Source organism: Metopolophium dirhodum, chromosome 1 (genome assembly GCF_019925205.1).
Source record: "Metopolophium dirhodum isolate CAU chromosome 1, ASM1992520v1, whole genome shotgun sequence".
Classification (NCBI taxonomy): domain Eukaryota; kingdom Metazoa; phylum Arthropoda; class Insecta; order Hemiptera; family Aphididae; genus Metopolophium; species Metopolophium dirhodum.
The window spans coordinates 26947755-26971600 of NC_083560.1; the positions used below are offsets into that span (position 1 = coordinate 26947755).

The window sequence follows — 23846 nt, forward strand, 5'->3', positions numbered from 1 at the left end:
GGAAATTATGTTGATAATATTGATTTGTTTAGTACATCCTTAACAGAATTTTCTGTTCAAATATTAAGATATATCAAATAAAATCATTTTAAGTATTTCTTTGTATTTTTTGCAAGGCTGGGAATTAACGAGTTAAAAAGTTAAAGATAAGTTAAAAAGTTTATTTTATTTTAACTTTTTAACTTAACTAGTTAATTTTGGCTTCTCATTAACTTAACTATTAACTTACTAAATTTATTTTTTAATTAACGTGAAATTAACGAGTTAATTTTTCATTTTAAGAAGTAAGTTAAGTTAATTTATTTTGTTTTAATTTAATTATATTTCACTATTTAAGTCTATTTCTTTTTCATGTCAAATAATATATATCGTAAATTGTTTAAAGTTAAAAATGTATATCATTCGAATCTAACTTAGATGGAAGCACTGTACAAAGTATAAACACTATAGTCTATAATTTAGTTTTGGGTTGGAAAAAAATTAAGTACGCTAGCGTTGTATAAACAAATTAACTTTTTTTTAACTTAATTAAAAGTTAACAAAAATTGTGTATTAACTTTTAACTTAACTGAGTTAACCTATAGTTAAATTAACTTTTAGCTTTTAACTTTTTGTTATTGGTGCATATTAACTTAACTTAACTGAGTTAAAAAAAATCATTAACTTGCCCAGTTTTGATTTTTTGTATACTTTTTGATTTTATTGTATAATTGTTGTAAATTAATATACAGGTATCATAGCTATAAATATTTTGTATTAAATAATATATATATAAAAAAAATGTAATTTGGAATTATATTTCCGTTAATAAAGATTAAAGTTTTTAAGTGAGTTATTAGCATTTTTAATTTACATTTATCATACACGTTATAACTCACTTAAAAACTGAATTATCGTAAAACAACTTCCAACAAAACACAGATAATGTTCTCACCATCATGTTTCATGATAAGTCGATTCACTCTAATTTTTAAGCTAACGGCACAAAACTTGAATTCCGGAGCGTAAATTTGGTATGTTACGCGTTTGTAAGACGGACACAACACATGGCGTCCTCTTAATAAAGATTATTATTATGCTTGTATTTGTGCAGTTAGGATAAATCCTTACAACTTACAACTTACAGTACTGAATATCGCCTTTTACGATCCCGACAAAAGTCGAATGTCGTATGCGACGATGTTCGTGGGACGACCGCATGTACGCGATATCAGCCGGATATAAAAAAAATTGTTATTTGGAATTATATTTCCGTTAAGAGGACGCCACACCCGCATGTGTTGTCTCCGTCTTACAAACGCGGAATATACCAAATGTACGCTCAGAAATTCAAGTTTTATGCCGTTGGCTTAAAAACTAGAGTGAATTGACCTATTATGAAACATGATGGTAAGAACATTATTTGTGTGTTGTTGGAAGTTGTTTTACGATAATTCAGTTTTTAAGTGAGTTATTAACATTTTTAATTTACATTTATCATACACGCTATAACTCACAGTACATGCGGGTGTGGCGTCCTCTTAATAAAGATTATTATTATTATTATTATACTTGTATTTGTGCAGTTAGGATAAATCCTTATAACTTACAACTTACATTACTGAATATCGCCTTTTACGATTCGCGGGACGACCGCAGGTGCGTGGCGCATGTACGCCGTATCAGCCGGAAGCGCTGGTGCCGGTTCGGGAAAATGTATACGGCTGCGCGGATCACACTTGGCGACACGGTTGGTACCGCCGATCAAACGCCTCGTCCTCCGCGCAAAACTCACGGCCCGCCGACTTTGTTGCACTAATTTGTAACTTTGTGCAATCGTGCCTAACCTATATTCTTTATTCCGACGATTTGCCGAGCGAAGTCGGAAGCGCCGCCCGCACGCCGCACCTACCGGTTGCCGATCACCGAAACACGTTTTTTCGCTTCCCGTCCGCGTTGCTCAACGTTACCCATTAATACCGTTCCGTCGTTCCGCCGTACATTAACCGACACCTTGACGGTACCGCTCTCCGTCCGTTCTCTCGTAACGTTCTTTTTCGTCGTCGCCGAATTTAACGGACATGGCAGGCTTTTTGAAAATTATGTCCGACTTATCTACAGTGCACAATACATGTAGCGCCACGAAATGTCAAAGTATTTATAAAGAAAATAGACACTTTCACAGAGAGGCGTAAGTACTTACCCACTTCATTAATATCGTTTTTAATAATAATAACTAAAAGTTTATTGCAGGGCTTGAAATCAAAACGAAAAATTTAATTTTAATTTCGCGTAGGTATCCATATTTGTTTTTTTCTGATTTAAATTAAAAGTACTAGGTAGGTATATTGATTTTATAAATTTATGATTTTTACGATTTGTTGTGCCTTATCGATTTAATTGTAAGTATATGTATTAAGGATGATTTTTAATTAGAATTTAAACGTAATTTTTCTTTTTTTTCGAAATAAAATAGATAGGTAGGTAGGTACTACTCATCCATTTTACATTTTTACGATTTTAATTTTGAGATTGACGATGAAACCAATTACGAAAAACCTGTTGTCGTTTGCACGGCTGCGAAACAGTTCTAAGAAAACGAAGTATTAGTTATTTATAATTACCTACATAGTACCTATGAACAACATGATCGGCTTATCGGCTATTGTTGAATTTTAAATCAATCTATAGGAAATTAAAAAAAATAATTTTACCTACCTAAGAATTATAGTTTCAAATTTTTTTCGATATTTAAAATCGATTTCAAGCCCTGGTTAATTGAACAATAAAATGTATAGGCACAAGTTAAATAAAAAATATAGTTACAAAAGTGGAAAACTCATCCTATTAGCAATCAGCTTTGGATGCAGATGAGTTGAGTTTAATTAAAATGTAATGAATTAATATTAATCATACCTACATTAAACAAAATTATATAACAAATGGTGGGCAAGTGGGTGTCACTCTACTGTACAGTAGGAACTTCAATTATTTTTTGATTCAAATTTCAAAAATGTGTCAAAATTCGAACTTTAAATGCTTATAAAAAAATGTGTATTTTTAATATTTGTCAACTGCTATAGTAAACATATATCAGGTACCCAACAAATAAAATTTTATTGAAATTTATAGACAAAAAAACTAAAAAAAATTGAAATTTGAAATCGTCTTTAAACAGCTCAAGACAAGTCAAAATATTTTGAAAATTTTATCGAGTATAGGAATAGATAAAATAAACATATTATGATATAAATTCAAATAGTCTATGGTTATAACTAGGGTTCGGGACTTGATGCATTTGTATGTTTTTTTGTACTGGTCGTAGACTATATTCTAGGTGAGTTATAAATTTGTTTTATGAAATTACGAAATTAAATACTAAGTTTGAATTTGCATATTTTGTCATATTTTGAAAAAAGTGCATATTTGAGCAATTTTTAGCATATTTGGGCATATATTGCATTTATATATTTTTATAAACGTACAATTGTTTGGAAAAATCATAATTGGATGGTCGTAGTTAGTCGTATCTAACGCGTACGTCTGTTTGCGATAGTCTATTTATCGCTTTATAATAATCAACCTTTTTATCGACAATAACGACAGTTGTATAGTTGTGGTAAAACCTAATGAGCCCTATACTCCTACAGACTTATCTTAAAACAAATATAAATTCAAACTTAGTCAGACAACATTTTTTTTTTTATAAAAATATATAGTAAATTATATTTTTATAATTATAATAAACTTAAAATAAAAAATTAGCTGTATATTTTGACGATTTTTACTGCATATTTCGATAATTTTAAGTGCAACAAGTCCCGAACCCTACCTAGTTATAATTATATTATAGTTATAATAATATGACGATTCGCGCATTGCGATGATTATATTACAATAGTTATAAATGGCGATTCGCGCCACCGCAAATAACAATAAAAATAAGATTGGAGCGATTCGCGCCTCGGCAAAAAAACAATAAAAATATAAAAACCACTGACGATTTGCGCCACGACAATAATAATTATAATAATAAGTACAATATAAAACACACTGGCGATTTGCGCACGGCAAAAAGTATCCCGCTGACACCGTACACCAGTGACTAAAATTGTGTGTAGTACGACACACTTTGTGTAGTACGAAATGCTAAGTGTGGAATATGAAATTAAAAAGTGTGTAGTGGCCTGTAATAACTACTAACTTTTTTACAGTTTTTTTCTTCATTAATTGAAATATTATTTTACGTTGCATAGGGAAATATAATATATATTACGAATTTAATGTATAGCCGTATAGGTAGGTACTATATTTATATATGTTATCAATATCTTGATTTATTTTATATGAACGATGAACCATAAACTAAGATAATAATATGGACTGGGAACGATGTGGTCCGGCTTTCGTACGGATTTTCTATATTTATATTATAATATTCAAACATTAACAATAATATTTTGTTTTATGTTCTGTAAAAATGAAATCCCCGAAATAAAATATTACGTTTCCTTATAATATTTTGACGATCATTTTACAAATTTTTCTTATATTATGTATAATATTTAAAATATTATAAAATAAAAATTAAAAATATTTCATCTGTGATCGATCTGTAAAATAATACATAATAATAATTATCAAACAATAGTTAATGAATGTAGGTACCTATTCTTTTAAAAGAACCATTAACATAACGTGTTGTTTTAAATCGTGATATAGGTAAAACAAAATAATAATATTGTTGACGTTTGAAAATTATTTATTATATATAAATTGTCTTAATGATAAGAATAGGTACCTAAACATAGTTTTTTTTTGTAATTAAATATTAATAATGTGGTAATTACACTAATTAGCTTTTAAAAAGTATTTAAACATTTGATCAATCAATTTCATATAATTGTGAGTAATTATATTGTAGTCTGGGGATAATTTTTCCAAGGGTCCGGGATTTTTTCCCGGGATTGTTCTTCGAGGGTTTTTTTGGGGATTTTTATCCCGCAATTCACTGTCTGTATAATATTATAGTTCAGTGCATATACTGTACAATTATGTGTAATAATCTTACTGATATACCGACATACATCTTTTTATTGTGATGTAGTCCGTATACTCTGTAGATAAAGAAAAATATAAATTGATTACTCTATGTTTATGTATACCTATGGATTAAATACATTTTTGGGGAGGTGTGGGGGGGCAAATTCCCCCACGGTAGCTCCAGGTTTAATATAAAGTGTGTATAGTACAAAAAAAATTATATTTTTGCGTCTGCCGTAGACCGAACTAGTTTTCGGTGGCCGTGTTAAATTGGGAGATGGTATTTTGCGCCAATTTAATGACTTGTAATTTGTGACACAAATATGTACATTTAAGCGCGTATGTAATTTAAAAATATAATATGTACCTAAATATTATACAATAATAAATAAATAAATATAATACATAAATATGTAATATAAAAAATAAACACGTATTTTGCGCAACATCTAAAAATTAATTTTGGTAATTTGCGCCACGACAGGAAACGAAATGGAATATTATATAATCTGCGCCACACTTTCAACTTTAATTGTTGGAATTTACCAGCAGATAAATTTACTGATATCGCATCGGAAATACGATAATAGGTAGGTACTAACGCGTGCCGGATATAATATCCGTTGTGTTCTACTAATAATAAGTAGAGACGAGATCGATTACGTCTAATCAAATAAAAATTACTAGTATCATGATATTTACAGTTATTCCGATATTAATCGAAAATATATTGATTATATATTTATTTAATATACCCCCACATAGCGTATTTATCCTTCTATAAATGTATTTATAGTTATAATATTACTGATTTTTTATTAAAATAAACTTGATTATTTAATTATTTTAAAGTGGTGCAAATTACAATTTTGATAAGGTGAGCAATGACGCGAATTACAATTTTTGTAGGTACACGATGGCGCAGATTATTAATTAATACCATTTCATTTAGTTTTGTGTGGCGCAAATTACCAACATTAATTTTTATGTGTGGCGCAAATCACGTACGCCGCTCGTTAAATTTGCACACCTGTGAGCCGACGGCGGGCGTAATCTACAATTATAACAATTTATAATACATCAAACAACAGAATAATACAAAAATAAGACAATACAATTAACGAATAATGTGTGTGTGTGTGAGTGTCGGTCGGTGGCTGTGCTAGAAGACGTTCCGGGTCTCAACACGTCATATCATTTTTTTTTAAATAATAATAAAAAGTGGGTTAGTGGTGGTCGCTGTACATCTGTATATCTGTATCTGCTGTACAGTATCCGTTACAAGCGGGTCACTGAAATGGATGGTATTTAATTTTAATTCAATGATATAATATCAATATATCATTGTATACGAAACATGGTTCTGAGCGGAGACAAACCGTCAGTCTTTGATATTTTATATTCTATTTATGTGTTATTACGTCTTATTATCAGGCATCAGATTTTATAGCATTTGCTAGGTTTTTAGTGCTATCTTTTAAGATTTGGTGCTATTTTTTGCTAATTTGCATAATATAACGTTTTATTTTGTATTTTCATAAATCTAGTTTATGTTATGTGCTATGAAAATTATAAAAATTTTATCATTTATTTTAATTTTCTTTTTAATACACATGAAAAATACGCACATTTTCGTTCATATTAAAATCTATTTTTAAATTCGTTTAAATTCGTATTTTTAAGTTCTTTCTTCGTTAGCCGAAAAAATGTTAAAAGATAAAATGCCGCACTATTTGATACTTAGATATTTTCTGTCTAACTTTGGCAATGACGTCTTTTCGATCGACGAGAGTAGGTACTCTATTTTACAAATATTGTGCGAATGTAAAGTTAATAGTTACAAAAAATTCAACGTTTAGCAACACATAAAACGGATAAACATATCAAAGCAATCAAACAAAAGCAAAATAAAATTGAAAAAAACAGCAGCTGCTTACAAGTTACAAGTGCTCAACAAAAATCAACTTTTAATTTTGATCTCTGCAAGACTCTTATTTCTGAAAATATACCATTAAACAAGTTTATCTAATGAAAAAGTTCAACTAAAAATCCAATTCCAGACGAATCAACATTGAGATAACTCTACGTAGATGATATAATCTTCAATTAAACTATTGAACAAATTATTATTAATACAGTAGTCAGTAAGTTGAATTAATATTATAAAATTACAAAAAAAATTACTAAAATCGTTACTTTTGGTTAGTTAATATATGTCATTTCATCTAAATTTGAACATAAAATAATTGTAAAAAAAAAATTGTATTTTTATACTTTTAAATTTTTTGATTAGGTACAGAATAAAATAAAATTTGAATTCAATGATATAATATCATTGTATACGAAAATATTCTGAGCGAAGACGCCAATACGGTTGTGAGTATTTCAACTGATATTGTAACAATTTCTCAGGAACCTTCTATTGAATTTTCATTGACATTTATAGAAAAAAAACTAAAAAAATTTAAAATTTAAAAAACCCGTAAACAGCTCAAAATAAGTCGAAATATTTTGAAAATTTAATCATGTATAGGAATTGATAAAGTAAACATATGGTGCAAAATTTTAAGTGTCTACGGTTATTCGTTTTTGAAGTACAACATAATAAGAAAATCACTATGTGAGAAATTGAGTGAATATCCAATGTTGTAAAAATTTGAACTTTAAACGCTCATAAAAATTTGATTTGACGTTCAGGTAGACATTTTGTTTTGATAAAGGTAGACAAACTTATGAGGAATCAAGAAAGGAAAATGAAAAAACTTTATGAATTTCTAACTCGAAATAATTTGCAAATTTTCGTGATTTTTACGTATTTTGTCAAAATTTGAACTTGAAAAGCTTATAAAAATTTTCTAAAATTTTCGTATCAGAAAAGAATAAAAGATATTGTTGAAGAAAATCCAATCATTTTTACCGTACTAAAAGGTTCCGACAGGCACAAAAAAAAACTTAAAATAAAATAACACACATTATTGTAAAATCAAGCGGTACATTCATTGCGCCGCGCGCCGCTCAGAATCTAAAATATGATAATATTTTATATAATATTACAGCAAAAAAATAAACATTAAAATACCTATGTATGTATGTCAATTATATAATAAAAATTTAACCAAGAAAGGACATTAAGTAAAACATTTTTATTGACAAAAGAAAAAAACATTGAATACCAGAAAGTGAAATTTAATTTTTATGACCATTTGAATTTAAAATTTGTACCGACAACATTGGGTATTCCCTAGATCTTTCATGGAGCTTCTTATATTTTTGTAATTGAAAAACGTATAACTGTGGATAATTACTTATTTATTAATTACTTGATTATTTTCTATACTTGATAACATTTTCAAAATATTTTGACTTGTTTTGAGCTTTTTATGGACATTTACAATTTATAATTTTCTATTAGTGTCAATAAAATTTATTCGTTGTATCAAAAACTTGAAAATGTATTAAATGGCGCCTCATATATTGTTAAAATCTTAGTTTATAAATATTATAAAAATACACAGGCAACATTTTTTTTATAAGCATTTCAAATTTAAATGTTGAGAAAATTGACAAACTATTTTTCAGTTAAAAATGTATATTAAAATGTTCAATTTTAATAGCTTAGAATTAAAAATTTAAAACAAGCTTCCATATAAAATATATAAATACATTTTTTTTATAGATATTTTAAGTTCAAATTTGGATGAATTTATATATTAAATAAACAAGAGAAACAATTTTAATTATTTTCTAGTAATTTAAAAATATTAATCATGGGTAGGTACTTGAAACTTCTTAAGTATATTATTATACAGGGTGATTTATTAAGCGTAAAACACTCATGATCTCAAAAAATATTAACGTTTTTGAAAATATTTTTTTACATAGTTTCAAGTTGTTAAAAAAATAACATTTTTATTAAAAATTATATTTTTAAATATTTTTTATCCTTATAATTTTTTAAGTTTTTTACTTTTTTGAATAACAGCATAGAGTTTTAATTTCATTTTCCAAAGCAGAATATTTTTCTAAGTATTTTAATACATAAATATTGAATTTAGGACGAGTAGTTTATGAGTTATAAGTATTTAAGGTTTAGACAAGCGTTAATAAGTAATAATACTATAAATATAATAAAAAATATCCTAGGAGCTCAGTATCGTTTTTTCGTGTACAATTATATTATATCAATGAATGCAAGTTTAACACCATCCATTACAATACATACTTATAACCAGGGCTAGGATTTATACGCAAAAGCATGTTTTTTTTGCGACTACTGATTATTGATTTTGTCAGTAATGTCCACGAATCACCTCATGATGAGATAAATGGTGGTATTTTTATTTTGCATGTTTTTGCATATTTTGGATGAAATGCATATTATTGCATATATTGAATAAAATGAATATTATTGTACATTTCGACTATAAGAATGCGAAAAATAAATGTTTTATAGTAAATTTCATAATACTTGGTTTTTTGTCAAACATAAATTTTATTTTTATAAAAACAATCCTATGGTACGAGTTTAGGAAAAAAAAGCAAGTGAAAAAAAAGCATATGGATAAAAAAGCAAATTGAAAAAAAAGCGAAAACTAATTATTATCATTAGTTTATTTTTTAGGTAGGTATTTATTATTTATTATTATAGGTATATATCATTACAAGGTTTGTTAAAAAAATCGAATCAAAATAATTTTATTAATTAATTAAATATATTAAATATATTATGTATATAATTATATTATAATAAGTCATAAGTATATTACATTTTACTATTAAAATTGACAAATAATTATTATATATAGTTTGTTAAAAAATCGAATCAAACAAATGTATTTATTTAAAACGTATATAATAAGCTACAGCGTTTAAGAAGTGTTCGATATAATTATCATCATTATTATTCTTGTATTTTGTACACAGTAAAAATAACTTTTCTTGAATATTTTCATACATTTTTTTTTTTTTTTGGTCGTAAATTACCTATATCAAATTGAGCTATTTTAGTGCTATCTGAATCTATCTCTAATCTAATTTTTTTAATCAGGATCCAAATAGAGGGATGATTATAGCTAACGAGTTTAGAAAATCGATGATTAAATCCTTCTGTTTGATTATTAGTACGATATAAATTTTTAAGAGTTGTTTCGTGTACATTCCACGTAGCAGGTGGAAAAATTGATGGAATATTTCGAAATTTGGTTTTTTTACCTGGCCGTGAAATTCCAATTGGTCTATTTATTCCCGAAATATAAGTTCGATCAAAATAATTGACTAGTTCTCTAGCCTCTTCTGGCATAATACTTTTAATATAGTCAATTCCAGCTGGAACATCATCAACAGGTAAAAAAGCTAGAGCATCAATTTTTCTACAAAACAAACTAAAATTTTCATTCTTCGTGTATAAATTTACTAAACCAAGGTATTGTATTTTCCTATAGGTACTTTGCGTTAAATGAAAAAAACAACCTTTTATATTTACATGTTCACCTAATATAGATGTGACTGCATTTATAGCTGCCTTTTCGAAGTCAATATGAACATTAATAGGGTCTGGATACAAGTTTTAATTATGACATGCATTAAGTAACGATTGTAACATAATATATTCATAAGTAGTTTGCGTTTTTTTTTTCTAATAAACAATATACTGTATTTGTATACAAATCATGAATTTTGACTCTTATTACGTATAATTGTTGAAAAATAGAAGGTGCCATTGCAAAGTTACCATCGAACATCCATGTATCCGCCTCGGTAAGATGTTTTAACCCTTTATCAGTGGTGAATATGATAACTCAAAAAATAATTAATTAAAAATGTTTTATCGTAATTACATAATATATTATATTATTAATATTTAAAAATATTAAAAAAACTGATAGGTAATCAATAAAATACTGTTCAACTATTTATCAATAAAAAAAAAAAACCTAAATTATAATATAGTATTTTCATCTTACCTTCGATTACACAGTCATCTAAATGTCTGGGTTCTTTTAAATTATTTTTTGATCGTTGATTACGAAGAGTTCTTTTAGTAATTGTTTCTGGTGGCATCTTAGCTCGAGTTTCATTATCCAAGCTTCCAAGTTCTTCACAGTAAATCTCAATTGGATTTGTTGACGTAGTTGCTTCCTTATGTTTCATTCGTGCTAAGCATTTATCAACTTCAACTTCATGCGTGTCTGGAGGATAAGTATGTGCTTTATCGATTATTGGTATTTCAGTAGGATTTTCTTTCGATGTTTTTAATTTGCCTGGACACTTGAGACTCGACGCCTTAGAGCACCTCCAAACATCAGATATTAAAGTACTGTAATGTTTCGTATACATGTGGCCATTAAAACAAACTTTTTCCGTATTTTTATTAGATTTTATTATTTGATGTGACATTTCAATTAATAAAAAAAAAAAATAATAATAATAATACTAATTTAAAACGAAGTAGAAAAAACGTTGAATTTTTATATTAGAGTAGGTAATGAACGCAGCTGAGCTGTAATCTCGTAGCTTTGGACAGACTGAAGTCGGCGATATTATATTTGGGTATATTGGGTAATTTTTGTAATCTATAATCGGCATGTGATTTGGAAAAACGTTGGTGTCATAAGCCGTTATCCGAGCGCAGCGATAACCAAAATATTGACGAGTTATTTATTGTCATTTTGTATTTACCTATAGGTAGGTACATCGTACATAATATGCTATACCTACTGCTATAGCCATATTATTAATGAATAGTAGTCATTTTCGTTATTATATACGAAATAATGTTTATGGTGACTGTAAAATGTTTAACTTGCTTTTTTTTACTTGCTTTTTTTCCTTTGCTTTTTATTCACTCACTTGCTTTTTTTTCCTAACCCCCTATGGTACAATAGGTATGCGATAAAAGATTAAATAATTTAACATTCATTTTCGAAAATTTGAAAAAATATGTGATCGTAGCATGTAACACTCGTAGTGAATGTGAATTATAAAATTTATTTATAAATTATTTTTTTTTCTCAATTATATTATACTAAGGCGCCCGATGCCGATGCCATTTTCTCCTCAAAAATATATTCTGCGGGAATAATGATACCACCTTATAGAATCAACCAAATTTCATAATTTTTTATTTAATTGCTAGAGAGAAATACAGCTCGCATCGATTTCTGTTTTTCAATATTTCATTCTCAAACTTTATAATATGTCTAAAAAAATACAAGATAAAAAGCATTTTTTTTACAAATTTTTTAATTCAATTTTCATTTTCATCATTTGAAATAAAAACGAAATCAGAGATCGATGTGGGCTGTAGGAAGTCTTCTTCTTTCAGATAAAAAAATAGTCATCAGAATCCGACAATTCTACAAAGCTTGAGCGTTATTCCCGTAAAGTCGTTTTTTTCGATATAATACACCCTATAACCCCCCACCCCCACAGGTAGTAGATTAGTGTAAAAGTCTTATGATTGAAGTGGCAACTAAAATATAAAATTTAATTTTCAAATTTTCAAATTTTATAGAATTGTGAAAAATTTGAAAAACTGGCAACGTGACCCTTAAGACGAACAGCTAATCACTGATGTATTTCAACAAAAAAATATTTTTTTTGTAACTATATTTTTGTGTTTATCTTATAAAAATTTTAATGCATATTTTTGCATATTTTGGTAAATAAAATGCATATTTTACCGTTTTTTATTGCATACAAATCCTAGCCCTGCTGATTACCAAGTGTACAATAATTTTTTTTTTGAAATTGGCATATTAATGTAAATTTAAATTTAAAACAATTTCTTTAAACATTTTCTACTTTTGTTGTATCAAACTTAGCATATACCTATGTAGATTGATCTATGTATCTGTGCATGTATTTTTTATCGATTAATAACTATTATTCTAATTTTGATTTCACACCGTGATCCATTCCATTGTTATGAAATTGGATATTATACATTACAGTGCTCATGTAAATCGTTTAGTGGATGTAACTTATAAAAATCACCATTAGGCTCTATGACGGTAGATATAAAAAAATCGGTGTTTATACAATGATTATGATATTCCACCATTATACCGTTGGAATCCTGGGGATACAGTTCATCCAATAGTTATATTATTAAAAGAACAAAAGACAACCAACAGGATTATTTTAATGGTGTCTTCATCAAAGCATCAGACAAAAATAAAACTATTGAATAGAGGGCCTTAGAAAAAAATTTTAATTTTGTAATATTGTAAATACTGTGGGTATTTAAGTTGACCGTAAAAGTGAAATTTGTAAAATATCTAAATACTATGAAACTTGTAGGCATCCAGACAAGTAGATAATTAAGATAATCATAATATAATACATCTGTTTTGGACATATTATTATCTTATTGCCAATTGTACGTACTATTAGTGATATTTGGAATTCTGGCTTATTTCATAAAATGTGATTTCGGTAATTTTTAATTACTAATTACATACATGTTAGGTAATTTTTTAAGAATTACAAACTACTTCAAAAGTTTGTATGCATATACCAATTACAAATTACTTGAGTAATCTAAATAATATATAATTAATTACAGTAATTTAAAAGTTCCCAACCCTGATTACAGGGCCATAACAAGCTTCATCAGCTCTCCTGGCCATTTAACATATTTCCGCCCTAGTAAATTATTTTGAACCCCCACCCACAATAGAGATTTGCTTATAAATTATTTTATTTTGAAAAAAGTAATAATAATAATAATATTAATAGGAAAATAATTAACTATATTGATATTATATTGTATTTACATAAATTTACAAAATAGTCAATAATTGTTTTTAATAAAATATATGGTACCAACAAAGTTAATTTGTTATATATTTATAAACCAAGTATACAAACGTTATTTGTTTGGGTTTTGGAAGTATTTGTCTTCAAGTTAGATAGGTGTCTTGTTTACAACAATTGCCTTCATTCCCTAAATTATTATAAATTACATAAAAATTCATAAATAATGAATATAATTCTTAGTTTATACGTTAATTTAGTTTTTTTTGTTATTCATTAGCCGTCTTTATGATTTGTTATATTGAGTTTATTGTTATATTATTATGTTATATATACCCTTTTTACCTGAGCGTAAGCCCGTTTTTATGTAAAATAAAAAATAATAAAATAATAATAAACATTTGAAAAAAAAAGTGTTGTATTTATTGAAGTAAATATTTTAGAAGTCACATCATGCATAAACTTTCATTAACATGATTGTTGGTTTTATATTTTTCAAAATATGACCTATGTTGACATGTTATGTACAATATTACATATTATTTTCCTTAAATTGGACATTACTTAATAATGTCATAAAAATTGAAATAATTATATAATATGTACCTATATTAGGTTATTATTATTATACTATATTAATAATAATAATAATAATAATATTAACTATAATAATTCGAGTGGCATATCCTACCTAACATATTTTTATTTTTCAAACAGTGGATTATGGGAAATAGTTATGTGCTACAAATGCGGTTTATATGGAACACATAGAGTGTGCAGTTTTCTCGAATTGTACCAACTATGGCACTGTAAAGCATGCAAAGTCGATGGAGGTATGATTTATAAGTATTACATTAATATTTCTATATGCAATGTTTTATGACAATGTTTCTCAACCATTTTATTATTTTTTATTATTTCATTATTTTATTATAATTTACTTTTTTGGGTGGTGACCTTCTACCAAAAATCAATTACCTAGGCCATAGTATAATAATATTAATAATCATTTTTCTTATTGGCAATTTTATCAGTAAATTTAAATAATATAATGCAATATTGAATAGGCAATGAATACATTATTCTGTTGAATATATAGTTTATTTTTAAATTCAAATTGAATGTTTAGTTTTTATTGTATTTAAATTACGACAGCAACCCATAATAAATATTTTGCGACCCAATAAGTTGGAAACACTGCTTTATGATACTCCCTCAAAAATCAATAACCAACTGATTGATTACGCATATATAACAAATTCACGACAAAAGCTTACGAATATCCTAATTTAATAAAGATTTAAAATTATAGTTTTTAGGTGACTTGTTCGGTAAGTTTTGTTGGGCAGACCTACTTATGTTATTTTATCATTTATCTTTTAAATTACATAATTGTATTGAAACTAAATAAAGCCAATGTTAACTGTGGGGTAGTCCGGTAGTCGCAATAACAAAGTTGAGTTTAATGAAAAATTATAAACTACATTATAGTGAGTCAAGAGATTCTGTAAAATATGTATAATGTGTATACTATATACATACATGAAATATTCTAAATCGTAAATTGTTCATAAAATATAACTTTATAAATTTGAATAACTTGATTTGGTATATCAGGTATACAAGAAGAAAGATTGTCGTCTCAGAAGAGAGGCATGGCAATACAGTACATGGATGCCTATACAGTACCTGTTCTCAACGCTTCTGTTCGGGTCTCAGAAAGGCGTACTTGCAATATTGAAAAATGTCTTTGTCCTCATAAAGAGAACCGAAAATATCAAAATAAGATGTAAGTATTAATAAAAATAATTTTTATTTATCCCCAAAGTCAAATAATACAGTATATCATAGTTTGTGATAAAGAGGCAGTTGAAAATACTTATTTAATTATTACGTTCTTAAATTGTGTGAAATATTTGTGAAATTGACATATTATTGTAACTTGAAATTCAAAACAATTTTATTATACATTTCCAACTTTTGTTGTATCAAATTAATCATACATGTAATATGTAAATTAGCATCTATATGTCTGTGTATATTCTAAATACCATATAATATGTACATTTTATTGCATTAATCAATAATCATTATTCCAATTTTAATTTCCATTACATTATTATCAAATTGGATATTAATTATACATTATAGTTTTGAGTGTTTAATTAGCGGAGGTAAGTATCTAACGCTTAACTATGACTGTTAAAATAGAAAACCTGTGCTTAAACATTAATTATAATATGCAACCCTTATATTAAAGTTATATTATATTAGGTATATTATGGTTGGTGTGCTTACCATACACCAATAGTTATGTAAAAAAAAGAATACCGTTATTAAAAGAACAAAAGGTGAGCAACATGGTTATATTAATGGTATCTTCTTCGAAGCATCAGGAAAAAATAAAATTATTGAAGGTGCAGAAGTTTGTGAAAAAAATATTTTAATATTGTAATACTGTTAAATATATTATTATAGTACTTATGTAGTATATTTAAACTTTTGTGTATGCTGGTTATACAAGTTCCGTCCCCATACCCTAAAATATGATGTGTAGTCGTTTTTGTTGTTTTTGTAATTTGTTGGTTTATTGATTTTGTTATTTGTCGTTTTGTTGTTTTTTTTATTTTTTTGTTCAGAAAACATTAATTCTTCTTTCTTAACAGCCTATAGATAAAATGTTTTCAACTTACTTTTTATAAATATATACAATATATGGACATAAATTCATAAATAATTTATTACTGTTTCTTTCTTATGTGCTACCTATATTTTCTTTTGATTAGGTGGTTTAGAGCTTTATTTTTATTAAATTAATATAAATAATTTGGGATCAGTTAATAAACTACGTTCTCGTGCTTTATTATTTTATTTAAATTTAGTTAAAAGGCACTTCATAAGCATATTAAACTTTTATTAACATAATCTTCTGTTTTTATAGAAACTCAAAATTTAACCTTTGTTGACTTGTTGTTTACAAAATTAAATTTTCCCATTAAATGTAATAATAATGTAATTACACTTAAGACTGTCATAAGAAAATGCCATAAATATATAATATGTATTATATATTATGATGATGTTATTATTATTATACTCTAATTCAAAAGGCATTAATACATTTTTTATTTTCCAAACAGTGGATCCTGGGAAATACTACTATGCTCCAAATGTGGTATTAGCGCAACACATAGGATATGCAGTTTTGTTAAATGTTTTCAACCATGGTGCTGTAGAGCATGTCAAGCCAAACGCAGCCGCAATCATTAAACTATATAATTTTGATTCATATGACAACAATGTAACAGTGCACAGGTAATACATATTGAATGTTTTCAGTTGATTTCAGGTGTGTGTTATTGATATTATGTATTGATGTGTTTGTATTTATATAATGTGATTTTACTATTACACCTTAATACAATAATTTAATAAAAGTCTAAGTAACCTTATAGGTAAAATAATAATAGTTAACAATGTGTATACTCCGTTCCACGAGAGAAGTAGACCTGGTGGCGACCAAAACTCGTCATTTTCCGCGTATTCCCACTGCCGTCAGCCTACATGCGCGAAATTATTATCTACTTCTCTATGGTATAGTCTATACCAGGGGTGGGCAACTGAAAGTTACTAGAGGGCCAATTTTTAGAAAATTAAAATCTAGCGGACCTAGAGCATAGAAAGCAACAAAAAAAAGGTCATTCAAAATCTTCATTTTTTTAATTTAGCATTTATTTTGTTTATAGTGTGAATATTAACGACGAATAAAAAAAGGTTATTAAAAATAATTTAATTAAATATAAAATATAAATAATAATATTACTAAATATAAAAAGGTGGATAAGTGGATGTCGCTCTGCTGTACGGTAGGTTACAAGTGGGTTGCTGTAATGGATGGTGTTAAATTTGAATTCAATGATATAATATCATTGTATAAGAAAAACGATTCTGAGCGAAAACGGTCAGTCAGCCTATGATTTTACCAAGTATATTTGATGATATTATTGTGAATAAAGTAATTTAAATATAACCTATTTACGTGGAGCCTTGTTTTAAATTTTCAATCCTTAGCCATAAAAGTTAAAAATTTATAAATTTTTAACTACAAAATAATTAATAAATTATAAATTTGATAAATGTTGTCAAAATTTGAACTTTAAATGCTTATAAAAAAAAATTGTGCCTATGTATTTTTAATATTTTTCAACTGCTATTAGAACGATATATCAGGAGCCTTATATTAAATTTTCACGCTTTTTTACCCAACAAATAAAAATTTATTGATATTTATAGAGAAAAAAACTAAAAAAATTGAAAACTGACAATGTCCGTAAACAGCTCAAAAAGAGTCAAAATATTTTCAACATTTTATGGTGTATAGAAAATGCTAATATAAACATTCAGTGAAATTTTCAAGTATCTACAGTCATTCGTTTTTTAATTACAATAAAATAAGAAAATTGTTACATGAGAAATCGAGTAAATATCAAATGTTGTAAAAATATAAATTTCAGACGCTCATAAAAATTTAATTTAAGTTTCTTCTAGACATTTTTTTTTTGATAAAGGTAGACAAACTTATGAGTAATCATATATTACATTTTCAAATCTTAGATTTGAAAAGAAAAATTTTTATGAATTCTCATCAAAATAATTTGCTATTTTTCGTGATTTTTCCGTATTTTGTCAAAATTTGAACTTTAAATGCTTATAATTAAAAACTGTGACTAAGGATTTTTAATTTTTTTCATCTGCCTTTGAAACAATAACCTAGGAGCCTTCTATTAAATTTTCAAGCTTTTTTACTCAACAGATAAAATTTTATTGATATTTATAGAAAAAAAAACTAAGAAAATTGAAAACTGACAATGGCCGTAAACAGCTCAAAAAGAGTCAAAATATTTTGTAAATTTTATGGTGTATAGAAAATGCAAATATAAACAACCAGTGAAAATTTCATGCATCTACGGTCATTTGTTTTAGAGTTACACCAATAACCAAAATCGATTTTGTTAAAAATCGATTTTGCGTAAAAATTCCCGTTTTTCCTTAATTTTTCTTTTGTTTTTCACATCGCTTTTGAAAACTACTGGGAAATTTTTACTTTTGACCTCCCCAATGCACCAACGATATTCACTTTCCCATCGAACAAGATACTGAAGTCGAAAATCGAAGCATTATTTCGACTACTTATCGTGTACACAGACACAAAAATAAAAAAATAAAAAAATAAAAAAATAAAAAAAAAAACACACATCATTGTAAAATCAATACATTCATCGTTTCACTCAGAATCTAAAATAATACTAATACAAAAATAGTTATTAAATATAAATGATACTATTACTACTTGTTTAATGTGAGTTTTGAGGACGTGTGACTGATGTTAATGATAACACGGCAAAATCAACTTCTATTTCGAAAGAGGAAACACGAAGTAGGTTAGGTTAGTTTTCATCTGTTAGACGATGTTTTTGTTTTGATTTAATATGCTTCATATTTTAAAATGTAAATTCACAAATGTATGTAGTTCCAAACACGATTAACATTTTTAAAGCAAACTCTCGTAAAAGTTGATATTTTACAATAGGTAATTTTTTCCAAAAGCTTACGTCAATCTCTTTCGTAGATAATAATAATGGATCAGTTTGCAAATCGCATAATTCTAATTGAAGTTCAGCATCTTGCTTTTAAATTTCAACTGTCATTGGATTATTAAAATAATTTATTTGAGGGCGCATAAGTTCACCTTCTTCAAATCGTCTTTCGAATTGTACAGTTAATTCGTCCAAGTGGCCAGTGGGTAATGTATTGTTCAAAACTACACTCGTCGTCAAATTCTATTTTTATAATTTTGTAACACGGAAAATGTATTAATTTTTTTTCAACGACTGTATTTTGAAAAACTGCTTATTTTTTTCTTAATCCATCTGAAAACCCGATAATTTGAGAAATGAAAACTGATATAATCAAATACGGTACGAACAGCTATGGTTAAAAGCTATACGTATATATACGTACACTATAATATAGGACATTTTTAGACATATTGAGTATTGACATATTATGTTGTTCAATACTAGATGACAATTATTATTATATGGATAAGATAGAGCATAGACTATAGATATAGAGTATAGACGATTAAACATTAAAATGTATGATATAATTTGAAAATGTAGCGCGGGCCAGATAAAAAAGGTTTGCGGGCCACCACTTGCCCACCTCTGGTCTATACCATGATCTACACAGAATTAGACACTAACAAAATCGTGGCTACGGGGTTTGTACTCATGCAATGTAATGCATTCTGCATGTTAGTAGCACGATCAATGTCTTTTTTATAGGATAACAAACGGTATTAGGATAATATCGTAGTGTTGGTCATTTAGAAAATTACACACCCTAGTTACACTAAGAAAAGACATTTTTTCTTTATTTTATATAGTTCAATTTTCATGATATTTTTTATAATATGTAAAAAAGATGCAATAATACATCCAACACAGATCTCATTCTTCAATCAAATTTAGATAGTATGTATAGTAGTTGACCTTGATTCATGAATATATTAACCAAAGTGTTTGATTTTCGATAAACTATCAAAATATGCTCTAAAAACTTTGAGTATTTTATCACATATTTTGTGAAATGTAATGTTAATTTACTAATCCGATAAACTTGTACTCTCCATATTACCTATTGTAAACATTTTATTACATATTGTATATATATTCTTGTTTGTTCGAAAAAAAAAATAAAAAATAAAAATATGGTATATAATTGCTCGTACCACCCAAATCTTGATTTTCGTGTATTCATTAAAACTATACAATTTTTATGATACAAAATATAATTTTAATAAATTATACCATACTTAATTTAGAAATATTATATAATCTAAGAATATTTTATAAATTAAAATACTGTTAAAAATTTAAGATTTATCATTGATAAATAAAAAAACTAAATAAAAAAAGCTATTACAAACCTGGAAAATACGCTGAAGGGCCTTTTTATAGCATTTTCTCTTGGTCAACATTTAAAATTATGTCTTCTATGTCATATTTTTTCAAGAATGAAAAAAATTTGGTGTAACTATGTTGATGAGGCATGCCTATCCTGCCATCCTCATACACACACTTATGGATTCAACTATGCATGTAAACAATCAATTTTAAAAACCGATAGGTTTAAGATAATTGAAGGGAATGTAGAAAACTAGTGTAATACACAGTGACGGCGCCAAAGGGTGGGGGGAAAGGGTGGGCGACTACACCCCAGGATAAGTTCTTGCCCCCCCCCCTATTTCAACTCATATTTTTACTGGTGTGTTACCGTTTATATGATGGACATTATATTATAATCTTAAATACTAAATGGGATTACTATCTTAATTTTTAACTCGCCGCAATCGGTAAATGTGGTCGTTCAAAATTTTTAAAATTAGCGGCGTTCACCTATTAGTTAGTCGAATTTCCCACACGAGTCGTCATTCTGTTAATTGTGTATGTGTATAATATGTATGTGTCATGTGTGTGTGTGTACATGGTCGCATTTCGTTCATTCGTTAGTATTTGGTATGAACATTCGTCGGTGCAAATGTTGTTTGATTTCACTTAAATATTAAATTTCAAAAACTGAAAAACAATAACAATATATGATACTTTTTGATTATTTTCATTTCAAGTTATATAGGCACAGTTAAAAATATTTTTATATTTAAATCATAATTTGAATTGTCATTTTTATTTTTTAAATTACTATTATGACGTATTAAATATCATTATTATTTTTTCTATTGATAGAAGTACAATTATTGTTGAACTTGCCCCATTACAAAAATTGACTTGCCCTTTATCGCCCCCCTAGGAAATAAATGCTGGTGCCGTGCCTGGTAATACTAGAATGCAAATCTAATCTAATACCACTTTGTGGTATACTCATAGCCCTACTCATAATATATAATTATTTCTGTAGCGTTTAACTTATGTATATGCTCCAAAACCCATTTACACATTGTTCGAACTCCTCAAATTCAGATCTAATAATAGCCAGCTATAATTTAATGAGTAATGGTTCTAATAAGATTCTAAAAATATTATTTTCAAAATTAGTCTTGATTGAAATATATTTTTACTTTGTTGATTTTGCAGGTATTGGTTTAACTTCAAGCAACTACTATCATCAAAATAACACATGAAACATAAAAATTAAGTAATAATTGGACTATCAGGTCTCCTATATACTATATATTTAGTAGATACTAATATATACTATATTGTTCATGCTGTATACATTACAATAACTACGGAAAAAATTATACAAAATGAGACAGATGGATTGGTTTTCTGCTATATATATCATATAAGCGGCTTACCAATTTAAAACTACTTTCTGTAATGACACATAATATATTTCACAATTTTACATGTTGTAGATAATTACTAATTTATTTAAATACAAACTCCATAACACTGCCCATCATTATTAATATCTAACTAAGGTAATATGTTACCTATGTATTTATACTATTTTTTATATTTGATTGATTGTAACTATTTATTTTTATTTTTTTATTGAATATTTTGTGTCCAAAGTTTTGTTCATGTAATTATATTTTAGATTCTGAGCGAAGCGATGAATGTATTGATTTTACAATGATGTGTGTTTTTTTTTTATTTTTGTCTGTCATCACCTTTTAGGACAGTAAAAGTGCTTGGATTTTCTTCAACAGTAACTTTTCTGATAGGAAAGTGAATCTAGTTGGTACTTGGGAGTCAAAAGTAAAATTTCCCAGTAGTTTTCAAAAGCGACGTGAAAAACAAAAGAAAAATTAAGAAAAAACAGGAATTTTCACGCAAAATCTGTTTTCGAGAAAATCGATTTTGGTTTTTGGTGTAACTCTAAAACAAATGACCGTAGGGACATGAAATTTTGACTGAATGTTTATAATTGTATTTCCTATACACCATAACATTTTCCAAATTTTGAGCTGTTTACGGATATTGTCAGTTTTCATTTTTTTTAGTTTTTTTTTCTATAAATATCAATAAAATTTTATCTGTTGTAAAAAAGCTTGAAAATTTAATAGAAGGCTCCTAGGTTATTGTTTCATAGGCAGATGAAAAGAATTAAAAATCCTTAGTCACAGTTTTTATTTCTAAGCATTTAAAGTTCAAATTTTGACAAAATACGAAAAAATCACGAAAATTAGCAAATTATTTTGAGTTGAGAATTCATAAAAATTTTTCTTTTTAAATCTAAGATTTACGATTACTCATAAGTTTGTCTACCTTTATCAAAAAAAAAATGTCTACAAGAAACTTAAATTAAATTTTTATGAGCGTCTGAAATTTATATTTTTACAACATTTGATATTCACTTGATTTCTCATGTAACGATTTTCTTATTTTATTGTAATTAAAAAACGAATGACTGTAGAATGTAGATACTAAAAAATTTCACTGAATGTTTATACTAGCATTTTCTATACACCATAAAATGTTGAAAATATTTTGACTCTTTTGGAGCTGTTTACGGACATTGTCAGTTTTCAATTTTTTTAGTTTTTTTTTTCTATAAATATCAATAAATTTTTATTTGTTGGGTAAAAAAGCGTGAAAATTTAATATAAGGCTCCTGATATATCGCTCTAATAGCGGTTGAAAAATATTAAAAATACATAGGCACAATTTTTTTTATAAGCATTTAAAGTTCAAATTTTGACAACATTTATCAAATTTATAATTTATAAATTATTTTGTAGTTAAAAATGTATAAAATGTTTAACTTTTATGGCTATAAGGATGGAAAATTTAAAACAAGGCTCCACGTAAATAGGTTATATATAAATTACTTTATTCACAATTATATCATCAAAATATATACTTGGTGATATCATAGGCTGACTGACCATTTTCGCTCAGAATCGTTTTTCTTATACAATGATATTATATCATTTAATTCAAATTTAACACCATCCATTACAGTAACTCACTTGTAACCTACTGTACAGCAGAGCGACATCCACTTATCCACCTTTTTATTTATGTGTTAAGAATTTA

General features: G+C 27.0%; 1 protein-coding gene across 1 annotated transcript; it reads left to right on the top strand.

The window, feature by feature from the left end:
* The first annotated feature begins 1882 nt into the window (after positions 1 to 1882).
* On the top strand, positions 1883 to 22283 carry LOC132937245 (uncharacterized). Its single transcript, XM_061004080.1, has 5 exons — positions 1883 to 2170; positions 14497 to 14612; positions 15397 to 15568; positions 16920 to 17094; positions 21936 to 22283. Exons 1-4 carry the CDS (start codon positions 2061 to 2063, stop codon positions 17047 to 17049), a joined length of 528 nt encoding a protein of 175 aa, XP_060860063.1. The 5' UTR covers positions 1883 to 2060; the 3' UTR covers positions 17050 to 17094; positions 21936 to 22283.
* Positions 22284 to 23846: the final 1563 nt, after the last annotated feature.